Below are 13,029 nucleotides of genomic sequence, written 5' to 3' on the forward strand. Positions count from 1 at the left end.
GAGAGGCTCAGACATGAACAAGGAAGGGCAGTGACTGTCAGAGGAATGAAACCCGACTCCTAGTCGGGGCCTGGGCTTAGCGAGAAGCCCCTTGTCACAAAGAGGCAAATATAGGGTCTGCCTGTTCCGTCCTTTTTTGCAGAAGAGGGCTCTGTAGCCGGGGGTGGGTGTGGGGGCGGGGCTGATGTTCCCCTCTCCTAGGGCTGTTTACTTTGCAGCCTCAGGATCAGCTGAGAATGTCACGCCCCAGCCTCCCTCTTCCCTCCTCCCTTTCAGTGTGGACTGTGGCTGGCAGTGACATTTAAGAACCAATGCAGGGAAGGCACCTGACCTTGGGGAGGAATGTGGGAAATGTCTGCAGCCTGGAGCAGCCACCCCCACCTGGGGCCCAGGAATGTGGGCTCCTGGCCCAGAGCCCATGGCCCCCAAGGGAGGTGTGCATGTGGTTGGAAGAAATGGGGGGTGCAGGGCCCCGGAGTGACATTGTTGGAAGGCCCTGTAAGGTCACCTGGTGAAACTCCTACCCGGTTATAGAGGGTGAAGATGAACCATCAATGCTGCCCTCCTGCCAGCGCCAGCGCAGCACCCTCTCTGATCCAGTTAAGGGCACAGTCCCTGACTCCTAAAGTCCCCTAAAGCCCAAGGTCACGGATACATCTGTAACTTGACTTCTCAGGCCTACAGAACCACAGAATGTCAGAGCCCTTTGAAATTAGCAGCTACTGCAACCATCCATATTACAGATGTGGAAACTGAGGCCCAGAAAGATGGGAATTGGCCACACAGGTGCGCTAATTATGGGCCAGGGCTCTGGGGTAGGTGCTTTCCCTACAGCCCTCCTGCTTTCACGAACTGGGGGTATCTCCTCGCAGTAGGGAGACTCAGGTGGGCCAAGTGAGCTCCCACAGGGTTCCTGCTGGGAATCCAGTGCCTTCTGTGGGTGCCCTTAACTATCAGGGGTGGGTAATACAGTCACAGAGCAGACACTGAGGGCCTCTATGCTCAAGGCAGGTGATCTCTGCTCTGGCTGGACAGAATCGGAAGGCCAAGCTAACGCCAACAGATGCTAGTCTTCGGAGCTGAACCCTAAGAAAGTGCTGAATAAGGACTCTGCTGCCCTCCTGTGGCCATACCTGGGCATGACTGCTGTCATCGAGGCCTCCAGCTGCTTATGTTCTCCAAACTAAGGAAATCTCTCCCAATTTCCCTCCTCCTAGAAAGCACTCCAGGGAGGCTGGATGGGGTGGACATCATCTCACCTCCCTATCACCCAGGCCAGAGCTTTGGCTGTGGAAAGCAAATGGGAAGGGTGGATGACGCTTTGTTCAATGTCAGATCCTGGAGGACGAAGGCCACAGGCCAATAGGTGAGGCCCAGTCTGTGTTACCCAGAATGCTTGAGTGTCGGGAGAGACTCGGTGGTTTCCATGGAAACAGCCTAATCAACCAACGCTAGACGGGATGGTTTGAAAATTTAGAGGATATTTATTTCTCGGGAAGGTCCACAACAGCTGGCAGGCACTGCCCTCCCCTGTTCCAGGGGATTTCTCTCTCCTTTTCCGACAAATCCCCTCTCTTCTTGGAAGTGCCCTTGGGGAGGCTGGGATGTGAAGAGAAACCATACACAACACTCCAGAGCCTTAAAAAAAAGAAAGCAACAGACAACCTCCCCCACACAAATACACACATACAGAATAAACAGACATATAAAAGAGGCTGAGGCGCTGCCTAGGAGAGTGGGGCTGGGTGGCTCTGCCCCGCTTCCCCCAGCCAGGAGTCTCCAGATCTAAATGGCATGGAAGTGCCTGACAGCCAAGCAGCAGCCCTGGCTTCAGAGAGAGGACCAGAGAGGGGGGTGGGGGTGGGACCTCTCCCTGGAGCTCAGGGGAATAAGGGACAAAGGAACAAATAAATAAATAAATAAACAGAACCCTAAGAGCTTGGGCTGAGGCTTGGGACCCCTGGGGCCTCTTTCCCTGAAAAGAGCAGATCCAGGGACAGGCAGAAAGGATAACAGGGAACACACAAATCCAAAGCCACACCTAACTGGCCTCCAGAGCCTGCATCCTTCAGATCCCAGAAGGGCCCAAGCCAGAACCCAGCCTCAACCCAGCTCTGGAGGAGGGAGGGGTGAGCTGGGGAGCTTCCCCGGGGCCAGTGGAAGCTCTTGCCTTCATTCTGACCATCTCCACAAAGAGGAAGCCGGAGCTGCCTGAAGCATGGGCTATTCCCTAGGAAAGCCGAGGCATGGCCCTCTCCTGCCCCTCTTCTCATTGGCCTTCCTGACCCACGGCAACTGCGTCAGCTGGGAGGAGCCCTTGTGTGACTGTAAATAATCAAAACAGTCCATCCGGGTGTCCTCTGCTCCATTTGGCCACCGACGCCCCCACCGCCTCCAGCCAGGGCTACACTTACGGCTCCCTTCAGGCCAACAGGGAGGAGGCACTGGCCATAAGAAGCAAGGACAGAGAAGGGGGCAGAAGTCGCTGGAATGGACAGTTTGGGCAGGAGGCCAAACTGGACACATGATGAAGTCCAAGGACTCGGGAGTCCCAGGGTTCCCCCGGAGAAGCATGGCCAGCTGGGGGCTGGGGAGAGCACGGGGTCGGGACAGGCCGGCCGCTCAGCTGGGCAGTAGCGCGTGCTGCAGGAGGTAGGTGAGGGAGTCCCAGTGCTTCCAGAGGAGGAAGAGGACGAGGACCAGGAGGGCAGTGCTGGTGATGCGCAGGCGGGTCTTCATGAGTGGTGTGATGAAGTTGGCGAGAGTGGACACGAACACCAGCAGCACGGCCATGAGCGCCAGGATCACGTTGATGAACTTGCCCAGCAGCGCCCGCGCGTTGGCGTTCTCCACGCCCTCCAGCTGCACCACCTGCTGCTGTTGCTGCTGCAGCTCCAGCTTGGTGACCCGGGTCAGGCAAGACTCCACAGCCTCCTGCAGGGACACAGGGGTGGGTGCACTGGAGCTCGGGGCGGGCAGGCCCCCAGCCGAAACCCTACCTGCCCCTCCGAGGAGGTGACAATGCACAGGGTGCCCCCTCCGAAGGCCAGGCAGGGTAGAGGGTGGTCAGCTGCAGCTAGGGGCCCGAGTCCTTTAATGATGACTATTTGGGGAGGACGGTGGCAAGTGGAAGTCTTGATTAAGGGGAAGCGGCGGAACCAGCCCGCTCCCGGATTCCTCTTGAGGCTGCTGTACCTGGATGTCCCGGGCCCTTTCGTAGGACTGGTAGGCCACCTTCTCCTCCATGCTGGCCAGCTCCTGCTTCAGGTTGGTCATCTCATTCTGGTGAAGCTCGGTCAGGTCGTTGAGCTGCTCCTCCAGCCGCTCATATCTGGCGGAGGGAGAAGGTATGACACCAGTCCCAGCTCCCCAAGCCTCTTGTCTCCCCGCAGGATCAATTTCACTCATTCTCAACAATGACTCAACCCACCCCAGGTGTCCAGCCCTGTCCAATTTTAACAGCAACAACAATGAAAGCTACTAGTACACAGCACTTCTTATATGCAGGCCCTGGGCTAGGCACTTTAGCCACATTATCCCATAGGATCCTCCTCCACAAACCTTCAAGGTAAGTACTAGTGTCATCCCCATTTTACAGACGAGAAGACCGAGGCATAGAGAGGTTGAGGAACTTGCCTGAGATCACAGAGCTCATGGAATGGAGGAGTCAAGGATTGACTGACTTCAACAACCTCGGCCCTTAAGCCCTGGGCTAATGCTCTCCTGGGTACCAGGGACCCAGGGATATATAGAGACACAATCCCTGCTCTGAAGGCATAAAATAGAGAAGATGACTACTATGGCGGGCGGGGGGTGTAGTTAGCTTTCAGGCAGGTTTCCCCCTCAACTTTCCAAACCTTCTTCACATATATAAAGAAGAAGAAGCGCTAACTAAAGAAAAGATCCCGAAGAATCCCAAGGAGCAGGTGCCAAATGGCACACGGGAGGCGCAGAGCAAAAGCAGAGCCGACAGAAGGGAAGGAGGGGGCAGGCTGACCCAGCAGCCTTGGCTGGACGCTCACACGGACCATGCCAGACACCTCCATACGGTGACTTCACAGGTTTGGACTCAATCCTCACAAACCCTGTGAACAGGGATTCACGTTATTCCCGCTTCACAGATGAGGACGCCGGGTACGAAGAGTAGTAAGAACTTTGTCCAAGGTAAAGGGTAAAGAGTAGAGCTGGGATCTGAACCCAGGTAACCTGGCTCCAGAGTCAGTGCTCTTAGCCAGACTCTCTCCAGGTAAAAGGCCATGTATCTGGCTCCTGCCTCGGTTTCCCCTTCTGTACAACAACCATGTAATCATCAAGTAGAGATGCTCAAAGCTCCTGAGACGGGCAGAGCCTTCCTTCCACAGGCCCCATAATCCTAACTTCCAGCTGCCCTGGAAGCTGGTGGAAGGGTCCTCGGAGCCTCTTCCTGGCCCCTTCCAGCAGCCCAGGACCCTTCTAGATGCTCCCCCGTCTGCTGCTACCACCAAGTCTGAAAGCCGGTGCTCGGCCCCTCTCCCCAGGGCTGGGCCAGGCGGCACACACCTGTAGCGCTCCTCCTGCAGGCACTGGGTCATGTAGGTGTAGTCCCTCTGCAGCTGAGCCTTCAGGTCCTCCATCGAGTCCTCCAGGTGGGACTGGCCCTCCTTGATCTCCCGCAGCTCTTCCAGCACGGCATCCATGTTTCCGGGGGCGCCGTACAGCATGTTCGACTTGGGGCTCCCCAGCGCCGCAGCGGGCCCGGCCCCCGAGTTGCTGCCCGCCCCAGCCGAGCTGGCGCTGGCGCTGGAGCACTCATCGTCACTGCCGTACTTGGGGCTGGACACGAGCGTGGCACTGCCGCTCAGCGCCCGGGCCGCCTCCTCGGGGGGCCCGTCGTCCAGGGGGTCCTTCAGGTGGGCGATGTTGTCAGCGCTGCCAAACTTGTTCCGGATGAGGCTGGCGAACTCCCGGGGCTTGGACACCACGGCGGTGTGGGTGGCCTGTGAGAGGCCGGAGAGGCTGCCCTTCACGCCCTCCACCACGCCACCCCCGAAGCCGCTGATGCCAGCGCGCATGTTGGCGCCCACGTCCTTCAGGCCCTGCTGCATGTCCCGCAGCACGTCCTTGGGCTGCCGCGACGGCCCGTTCTGCTCGATCTCCTTCAGGCGCCGGCGGTAGTGCTCCAGCTTCTTGTGCAGCTGGGCGATGGTCTGGGCCGACTTCTGGTTCTTCTTCTCGAACACCTGCTTGATGCGGGACACCTGCTGCTTGTCGGCGTTGTGGGCCAGCTTCAGGTACTCGGCTACGTTGTCGTCCCGCGCCTCCTGCTCGATCTTGATCTGCTCCGTGATCTTCAGGATCTTCTGGTGCAGGTGGTCGATGGCGGCCTTGGTCCGCTGGGGGTCCGGGGCCCCGTCCGGCACGTCCAGGCTGATGGGGCCATCGGCGTCACCGTGGCCAGGGCCGCCAGGGAGGCTCAGGGCCGCGAGGTCTCCCTTGTCGACCTGGGGAAGAAGGCAAGCAGAAGAAGCGTAAGTCAATCAGGAAACCAAGGGAGGGGGCCCACAGGGGTCCCTCGTGTGTCCCTGGGCAACTCTGGACTTGGTTTTCACCGCCTGGAAAACGGATGCAGGTTGAACAGGAAACTTTAAGGAAAGAGTCCGAAAGGATAATGGCAATGACAACAGTATTCCCTCACAGCCGCCATTTAGGAAGGGCTTGCACAGCTGCTATTTACCCAATCCCCACAACACCCTAAAAGGCAGTCTAGGCAGACCTGCTCCTCCTTTGGCCCAGAGAGTTCAAGCAAGTTGCTCAGGGACAAACAGCTTCAGGAAGACAGAACTGGCAGCCTAGAACTCTTTTTGCCCCATCACATGGACCAAGCAGGTCTGAGGCTTCACTGCAGTCACGGGGTTATTTCTCGGGGATGAGACACGCTGTCCCTCTGGACTCAGCCCTCCAGAAGGCTCCTGCCTGGAGCAGGCCGCTCCCTCAGAGCTGACCAGAGCCTACACTTGGGCCCCATGCAGGCACAGGAAGCACTTCCCTGTACCCTCCCCACCTGGGCTTCCCCAGTGCAGCGCAGCGGGCCACCTGCCTCAGCGGACACCTCTCGCAGCCCTGCCCTTACCTTCCAGCTCCCTGGGGTCGTCAGCAACCTCTTCCGCTTCATGATGGCGGGAGCGCCCGGCCCTGCCCAGTCTCCCAGGACAGGGAGAGGAGCACACCCCCACCTGCCTGCTGGCTGGGTCCCCAAGGTCTCGAGTCCCAGAAGTAACCCACAGGCTGAGGGAAGCAGGGCCCAGGCTGGGGGCCTGGGGGTACCAGCCATCCAGCGTGGAAGGAGGTGAATGTGCAGGAGGGAGAGGACAGTGCCTTTTCCTCGCAGGCAGGCAGGCTTCCTGAGTGCATCAGGGTGGCACAGAGAATGGAGCAGAGAGACTGAGAGAGGATAGGGGGCAGGGAGAGAGGGGAAGGAAAGGTCACAGAAGATAGGAAAGATGGGAAGCAAGGTCGGATGAAAGCAGGCGGGCCTGGAGCCCCACTCTCCCAGGGCCAGACCCGCCTCAGCCTGTTGAAGGACCGCTGTCCACAGCCGAGTCCCAGTGTCTTATCTCCATGCAACAACGGAAGCAGCAGGAAATGGCTCAACCCCCTGTATTTTTACACACAGCACACCCTGGGCCGGTCAGATAGTCGCTCTTTTTGTGTATGTGGGGGTGGGGGCAGGGTGAGGTACACATGGGGGAAGGGGTTAAACACAAAGAAAGTGGCCCCAGCTCACAGCTCACGCACGGGAAGCAGCCCGTGCCAATTACAGGCAGAAGTCACTGGGCTCCATTTCTGCCGAGGTGCGAAATTATTGGCAAACGCTGTTAAAAACAATAGCCCTGCCAAACTCAGGAGCCAGAGGAGGGTGTCTCCTCTGTGGGCTTCCCCTTCAGCCTTTTCAGGTCCCCGTTCCACTGGGGATGCTGGGTACAAAACCCATCCCTTTCCATACCTCCTGAAGTCAGGACTTTCCTCTGACATGTGCTTTGGGTCTCCCCGCATGTCCCTTTGCCCTCTGCCGGGTGCCGATACCTTCAGGACCTTGTATATCAGAGGAGCCAATTCCACAGTCTCCCTTAGTGACCCGTCCCAAGGTCTACTCGTTGCAGCAATCTGACTTCAAAGTGCATCGTGCAGTGAAAGCCCTTCTTCCTGTGCTGTTCCTGCAGTGATGGCAAACACCCCATCTCTCGATTTTCCTGACCCTCAGTATCCCCCCCTGTAAAATGGGGATAATCACATCTCCTCTCAGGCCTTTGGTGAGGGTAACACAAGAGGATGTGTAGTGAGCAGTTGGCACAGCACAGGCAGACAGAGGCACTCGTCGGTGCCGTGGAGGAAATGAAGTTTATTTAAAAGATTATACCAAAAAACTTGCTCAACGTTGATACTATGAGGCAAAATTTAATTCTATATGCAACACACAGCTTTTAAGATTAAAGGACTTGACCCCTTTATAAGGCCGCTGTGCTTTCCAAAGAGAGTCAACACTTTCCCTCTCTTCCACTCTCTGCGTGGGAGAAAGAATATTCAGAAAATGAGTTGGGATCTGGCGGCCTCACTGCCTGATGCTCAGCTAGGTCGCGGGCTCATCTTTATAAAGAGGAGAGCGTCGGTCCCACCTACTTGGAGGAGTGTCGGAGGACCTAATGAGACACGACTCGCTGTGAAAAGCAAAAGTGCTTTGGACTACAAGGGAGTGTAAAAGAGCAAATTCCCTGCCCGTCCGGGCTCCAGTCTGGCAGCTTAGAGCCTTTTCCCCCTCAATTTGGTGGCTGTCTGGCTTACAAATAGAAAAGCAGAGCTGAAGCTGGCTGTGAAATCCCCATGAATGAGAGAACAGACACTCCAGGAAAATCAGCAGGAGGGCCTGGTGGTGAGCTGAAGTGGGCTGCAGTCCCACCCGTTTCCCCACCTCCCGCCCCTCTTCTCTGCCCTGGGGCCCAGACTCAAGCCTGGGGTTCCTGCGGCAGGACCCCAGCTCCTTCCTGCCCCTCCACTGGGTCTACAATGCCTGGAGCCTCTGGCTGGCTCCAGTCACAGAACATGCCTCTTTGTCCCTGCCCCCAGGGAGTTCTCCACTCCCTCCTCTCCCTAAGCTCCCCCCCCCCCCTCCCCAAGGCTGCAGCGCCCTTTCAGGACGAAAGGGAGACAAGGTGACCAGGAAAAAAGAGCCAAGGAGGCTGCAGACAGACAGGCAGAGGTACAAAGAGGGATTATGCTTTAACAAAGGAAGGAAAATTAGAGCATTAGAAGAAAAAAGATGAGAAAGCTGTTAAGAGGGATGAATCTAGCAGAGCATGAGGAGAATGAGATTTGCTCACAAAAAATAAAAGAAGAAGAATCGCAATGAGACAGGATACAAGGCCCATGCAGGGCAATGGAAAGGGCACTAAGTGTGGAAGCAAACACCGGTTTAGAATCCTGGCTCTGTCACTTACCAGCTGTGTGCCCTTAGATATGTCATTAACTTTTCTGGGACTCAGCTTTCTCATCTAGAAAAAGGGGGTATTTCTACCCACCTCAACGGATTGTCAGGAGGATAAAATGAGACCATGAAGGCAATGATCACAGTACAATCTCAGGGCACACAGCAGGTGCTCAAAAACAAATCACAATCAACTGACACTTCACATCCACTAGGACGGCTATAATTTAAAAAGGAAAAATAACAAGTGTTGGCGAGGATGTGGGGAAATCAGAAGCTTCACACCTTTGCTGGCAGGAATGCAAGATGGCGCATTTGCTGTGGAAAACAGTTTGGAGGGTCCTTAAAAAATTAAACATGGATTTACTTTATGACCCAGCAATTTCACTCCTAGGTGCAGCCCCAAGGAATTGAAAGCGGGTTTTAAACAAGTACTCGTACACATATGTTCACAGCAACACTATTTACAATAGCCAAAGGGCGGACACAACTCAAATGTCCACTGATCGTTGGGTAATGGGTAAGCAAAATCGGTAGAGTCACACAACGGAATCTTATTTGATTATAAAATGAATAAAGTACTGATAGAGGCTACAACGTGGATGAATCTCAAGAGCAGTACACCAAGTAAAAGAAAACAGATACTAAAGGCCACATACTGTACAATTCCATTTATATGAAATGTCCAGGATACTTAAATTCATAGAGACAGAAGGCAGACTAGCGGTTGCCAGGGGCTGGGGAAGGGAGAAATGGGGAGTGACTGCTTAATGGGTACAGGTTTCCTTTAGGGATAATGAAGATATTCCGGAACTAGAAAGAGGTGATGGTCGCACAACCTGGGTGTGGAAGACCAGGGCCCTCAATCTGCTGGCCTAGGTTGCAGGGCCAGCCCATGTCCTATTACAGAGTGGGTCTGCGGGACAGTATCTGAGTCCTTCATCTTATGGGCACATTTTTAACACAGCAGAAGCTCTAGCTGGGACTTCCCTGGTGGTCCAGTGGTTAAGACTCTGTGCTTCCACTGCAGGCATGGGGCACAGGTTCAATCCCTGATCGGGGAACTAGGATCCCACGTGCTGCACAGCACAGACAAAAAAAAAAAAGGGAAGAAGCAGCTCTAACTCACTCACTAAAAAGAGGAGCAATACAGATCACTGAACTCCCGGTCACCAGCAGGTGAAAACTCCCAGGGTCCCCCAGCCTGGAGCACGGCAGTGGGTGGGCTACACAGGCACTGCTGCTCCTCTCTCGAAACTGTCACAGAGCCTCACACGGCCCAGGCCACCCAGCCCTCTGTCCATGCCTAGCCACCAACACCACGGCCTCCTCGCCCCACTCTCCTGCCTGAGAGGGGCCAGACACTCCGCAGGCACCTGACCCCAGGAAGAATCCCTGTGCACAGGGGGGGCAAGTTCTAAGAAGAGGAGAACCATGGAGAGTGGCCCATGCTTCTTCCATGACCCCTATCCACACAAGGCAACCCAGAGGCCAGGTCACGCTCCCTGCTCAGGGTGCCCACCAGCCAGGGCTGAGGTCACTGACACTGTTCTACACAGACAGTGATGTCCGAGAAGTGTTGACGAATGTTCTGGAAGAGCCAGAGCTGGGACGCTGTCAGAAGTGTCCGGGGCACAACTTTCCCTATTCGTCTCCCTGCTCTGGTGACACACACCCCTGGGAGCACCCGCTCCACGAGGCTTCACAGCCCCTCAGACTCTTCTCCCTGCCCGCTTCCAGCAGAGCTGAGCGAAGCCGGATTAGGTGCTCTGCCAGATTACAGGGTTCCCACCTCCTCCGGGGCCTGAGCTCACATCTCCATGTTAACCCGGCCAGACACGGGACATGGGTCTTCCTCTCACACACTGGCCCGGCAGCCTGGGTCCCTGAGGCAGACACTGTTGGGACAGAAGCATGCAAGCTTACATGAAGCTCCTCAGTGCAAAGGGGAAGGACGCTAGCCATGTAAACTGTGAGATGTGAATCATGGGTCTATTTCTCTAGCAACAGTACAAACACATTATAAACATGCTTCAAGATGGACCATATCAACAATCACACTTGCAAGGAATGCGTGCTCCACACCTGCGCTCCCAGGTTCCCAGGAGACCGGAGATGGCCCCCAGCCTGTGACTCCCCTCCCCCAGGGACAGGCAGCCTCCTCCTACATTTACAAAGTGCTCTCCTGTTAGAGTCCCCAGAGCAAGCTGCAGAGATGATTCCTGTCCTAGCTACCTGCTCAGGGGTTGGAAAGCCAACACTAAGGTCACTCTTGGAAAAAAAAAAAAGAGGAAAGAAAAGAGCTTTGGGGCTCCTATGCTTCCCTTTAGGAGAGCAGGGTGGCCCTGTCATCCCGGGTCAGGTGGCCTGTGTGCCCCCTCCCAGGGTGGAGAGCAATGGAGTCAGGTGTCAACCCTGCTTTGTCTGTGGGTCTGACCAGATGGGCTGAGGTCCGTGCGGGGTGCTGCTCCTGGGCTGCAGTGACTAAGAGCCCCACAGGTGAGTGTGACAGGCCTGTCAGGCCCGGGTGAGTCAGCAGAGATGCTTCCATCTGCTGACTTCTCGCCCTGTGACTCTGATTTGAGCACCCTTCTCAGGATGGAGAACACACAGATTCCCCTCTTTCCTCGAGGGAAAGGGAGGTAAGCCAGGCCAGGATGGAGAGGAACAGCCATGGCCAGCAAACACCCCACCCCCTGCCCAAAGAGGCAGTGTGACCCTACAATGAAGCTGGGAGGGAGGCAACCTGACATCTCCCACACCAACCTGATGTTCCAGCCAGAGCAGACGGGGAAGATTACGCCAACCCTTGGTCCTTAGCCAGGGGCTGCTCCCATTCTCCCAGATAATGCAGGTGCTATGAAGCCGCTCAACCCCGGCTCTGGAGGCATCATCACGGCTAACCCAAGCCAGGTGCGGGAGGGGCAGGGAGGGGCAGGAACGGGCAGGGGGTGGGGGAGGGGAAGGCACCAGCCCATCCAGTGGTTCCATTGGTGCCTGGGAGCCCAAGTGGCTTTTCTCCAGAGGGCAGGGAGGCAAATGCTTAGATAAAGGGGTACACGTGGAGGAGGATATATTACATATATACACCTGGGGCTGTTCACTGGGTAAGAGTAAGATGAAAAACTCCTGCAGTGAGACCCCAGCTGCCACACGAGGGATTCAAGGGCAGGTGCGTGAGGGACCTGGCTCTTCCTGCAGTGCCCCTTCCTCGTTGCATGAGTGCCCTCAGCGGCTTTACAAGGAATTTTACACTGCTACGAGGGACTGCAGGGTGCAGAGTCCAAACAGATGAGGAAACTCACTCTCGCATCCTTTCATGCAGCACCTACGATCTCTAGGCAGCCGGGCACTGGGTGGAGGCTTCAATCAGCCTCCTCCTGCAGCCAGCAAGTGCTTCCTCCCGCCCTGAGCCTAAGGGTGACTCTTCCTGGCAGAGCGACACTCCTCTCATCTAGCCCTCGGATTCCAGTCCTTTCTGATAGGTCCACCCCTTGGTTCTGGTCAAAACTACATCCTCGGCTCAGCCGCCTCATTCCCTGCCCTGCTGAGAACAATGCCCTTTTGTCCACACAAATGCCCTGCTGTGCTGTTCCCTCTGCCTCCTCATACCCACACCCTGGCTGGAACCCCGGAGCTGCCCTCCCACCTTGGCACCTCCTTTATTCTCAATCCTCCAAATTCTCCCAAAGCTCCAAGCACCCAGCATTTTGCTCCTTCCGGACCCTCCTACGGGGATCGTGCTCACTGGCCCTTCACATTCCTCCCTCCCGGTCACTGTTTCTCTGTAGACAGAGGCAGCCACAACCGGGAACACCCCTTCCGCTTAATTTCATGTCAGCTCCTCTGGCCTCACGCGTTGTGACGTCTGTAGGTTTCTTTGCCAGGGCTCCCTCACCCAACCCCAAGGGCCCTGCCAGCACCCGTCAGCCTAAGCCTGGAGGCCTGGTGTTCACCCCTCCTCCCTTCTCCCATCTCTATAATGGAGAGAGAAGAGGAGAGGGGGCCACAACCCAAGAGACTGGAGGGGAGCACAGCCCACCTGACGAACTCCAGAAATGGCTTTCTTCCATCCCCCAACCCCACCCCCATCCCTACCAGGGCCTCACCTGTGTAGGTACCGTTTCCCAAAGCCGTGCTGGTGTTGGGGTACCAGGGGCCCTGAGGCCCCAGCTTTCTGCAGGCTGTGCCAGGCCCCCGGGATCACAGTCCCTGGGCAGCACTGGGCTCGCCAAGGAAAGCCGGGGTCTGCGAGCAGGTGTGCCGGAGCTCCCAGGCTCTGCAGCCGCCATCTCCAGTCTGAGGCCCAGCCTGGGGATTAGGGGCGGATTGCGCTGGGAGATTTCTCCCTCCCTGGGGCTCACGGCTGCACCTTCCCATCTGGGAGGAGAAAGGGAGGATCACCAAGCGGGTGCCCTCCTCTACCCTGCCCATCCCCAAGTCCAGCTGTTGCCACTATGAGTCCAGTGTTCATGAGGACATCCAGGTGTGACAGACAGCAACTCCTGCCTGGGGGCAGGTTGGGGAAGCACATGGCAACACATGCACCTGCATCTTTCACCCAACTGGAT

At 56.4% G+C, this 13,029-nt stretch overlaps 1 protein-coding gene across 3 annotated transcripts in view; it reads right to left on the reverse strand.

The window, feature by feature from the left end:
* Nucleotides 1–1,461: 1,461 nt before the first annotated feature.
* Nucleotides 1,462–13,029, reverse strand: part of TMCC2 (transmembrane and coiled-coil domain family 2) — a 36,572-nt gene continuing 25,004 nt past the window's right edge. For 2 of the 3 annotated variants that reach the window (XM_024751017.1, XM_024751019.1), the window contains 3 exons: nucleotides 4,540–5,480; nucleotides 3,196–3,331; nucleotides 1,462–2,934 (listed from right to left, as the gene is read on the reverse strand). In XM_024751017.1, the coding sequence (XP_024606785.1) occupies nucleotides 2,623–2,934; nucleotides 3,196–3,331; nucleotides 4,540–5,480 (1,389 nt within the window). In that variant the 3' untranslated portion in view covers nucleotides 1,462–2,622. Of the gene's footprint in view, nucleotides 2,935–3,195; nucleotides 3,332–4,539; nucleotides 5,481–6,109; nucleotides 6,581–13,029 lie in introns of those variants that run through there. The other variant, XM_024751018.1, reaches the window with a different exon arrangement.

This window comes from Neophocaena asiaeorientalis, unplaced genomic scaffold, assembly GCF_003031525.2.
Source record: "Neophocaena asiaeorientalis asiaeorientalis breed wild unplaced genomic scaffold, Neophocaena_asiaeorientalis_V1.1 scaffold67, whole genome shotgun sequence".
NCBI classification, from domain to species: Eukaryota; Metazoa; Chordata; class Mammalia; order Artiodactyla; family Phocoenidae; genus Neophocaena; species Neophocaena asiaeorientalis.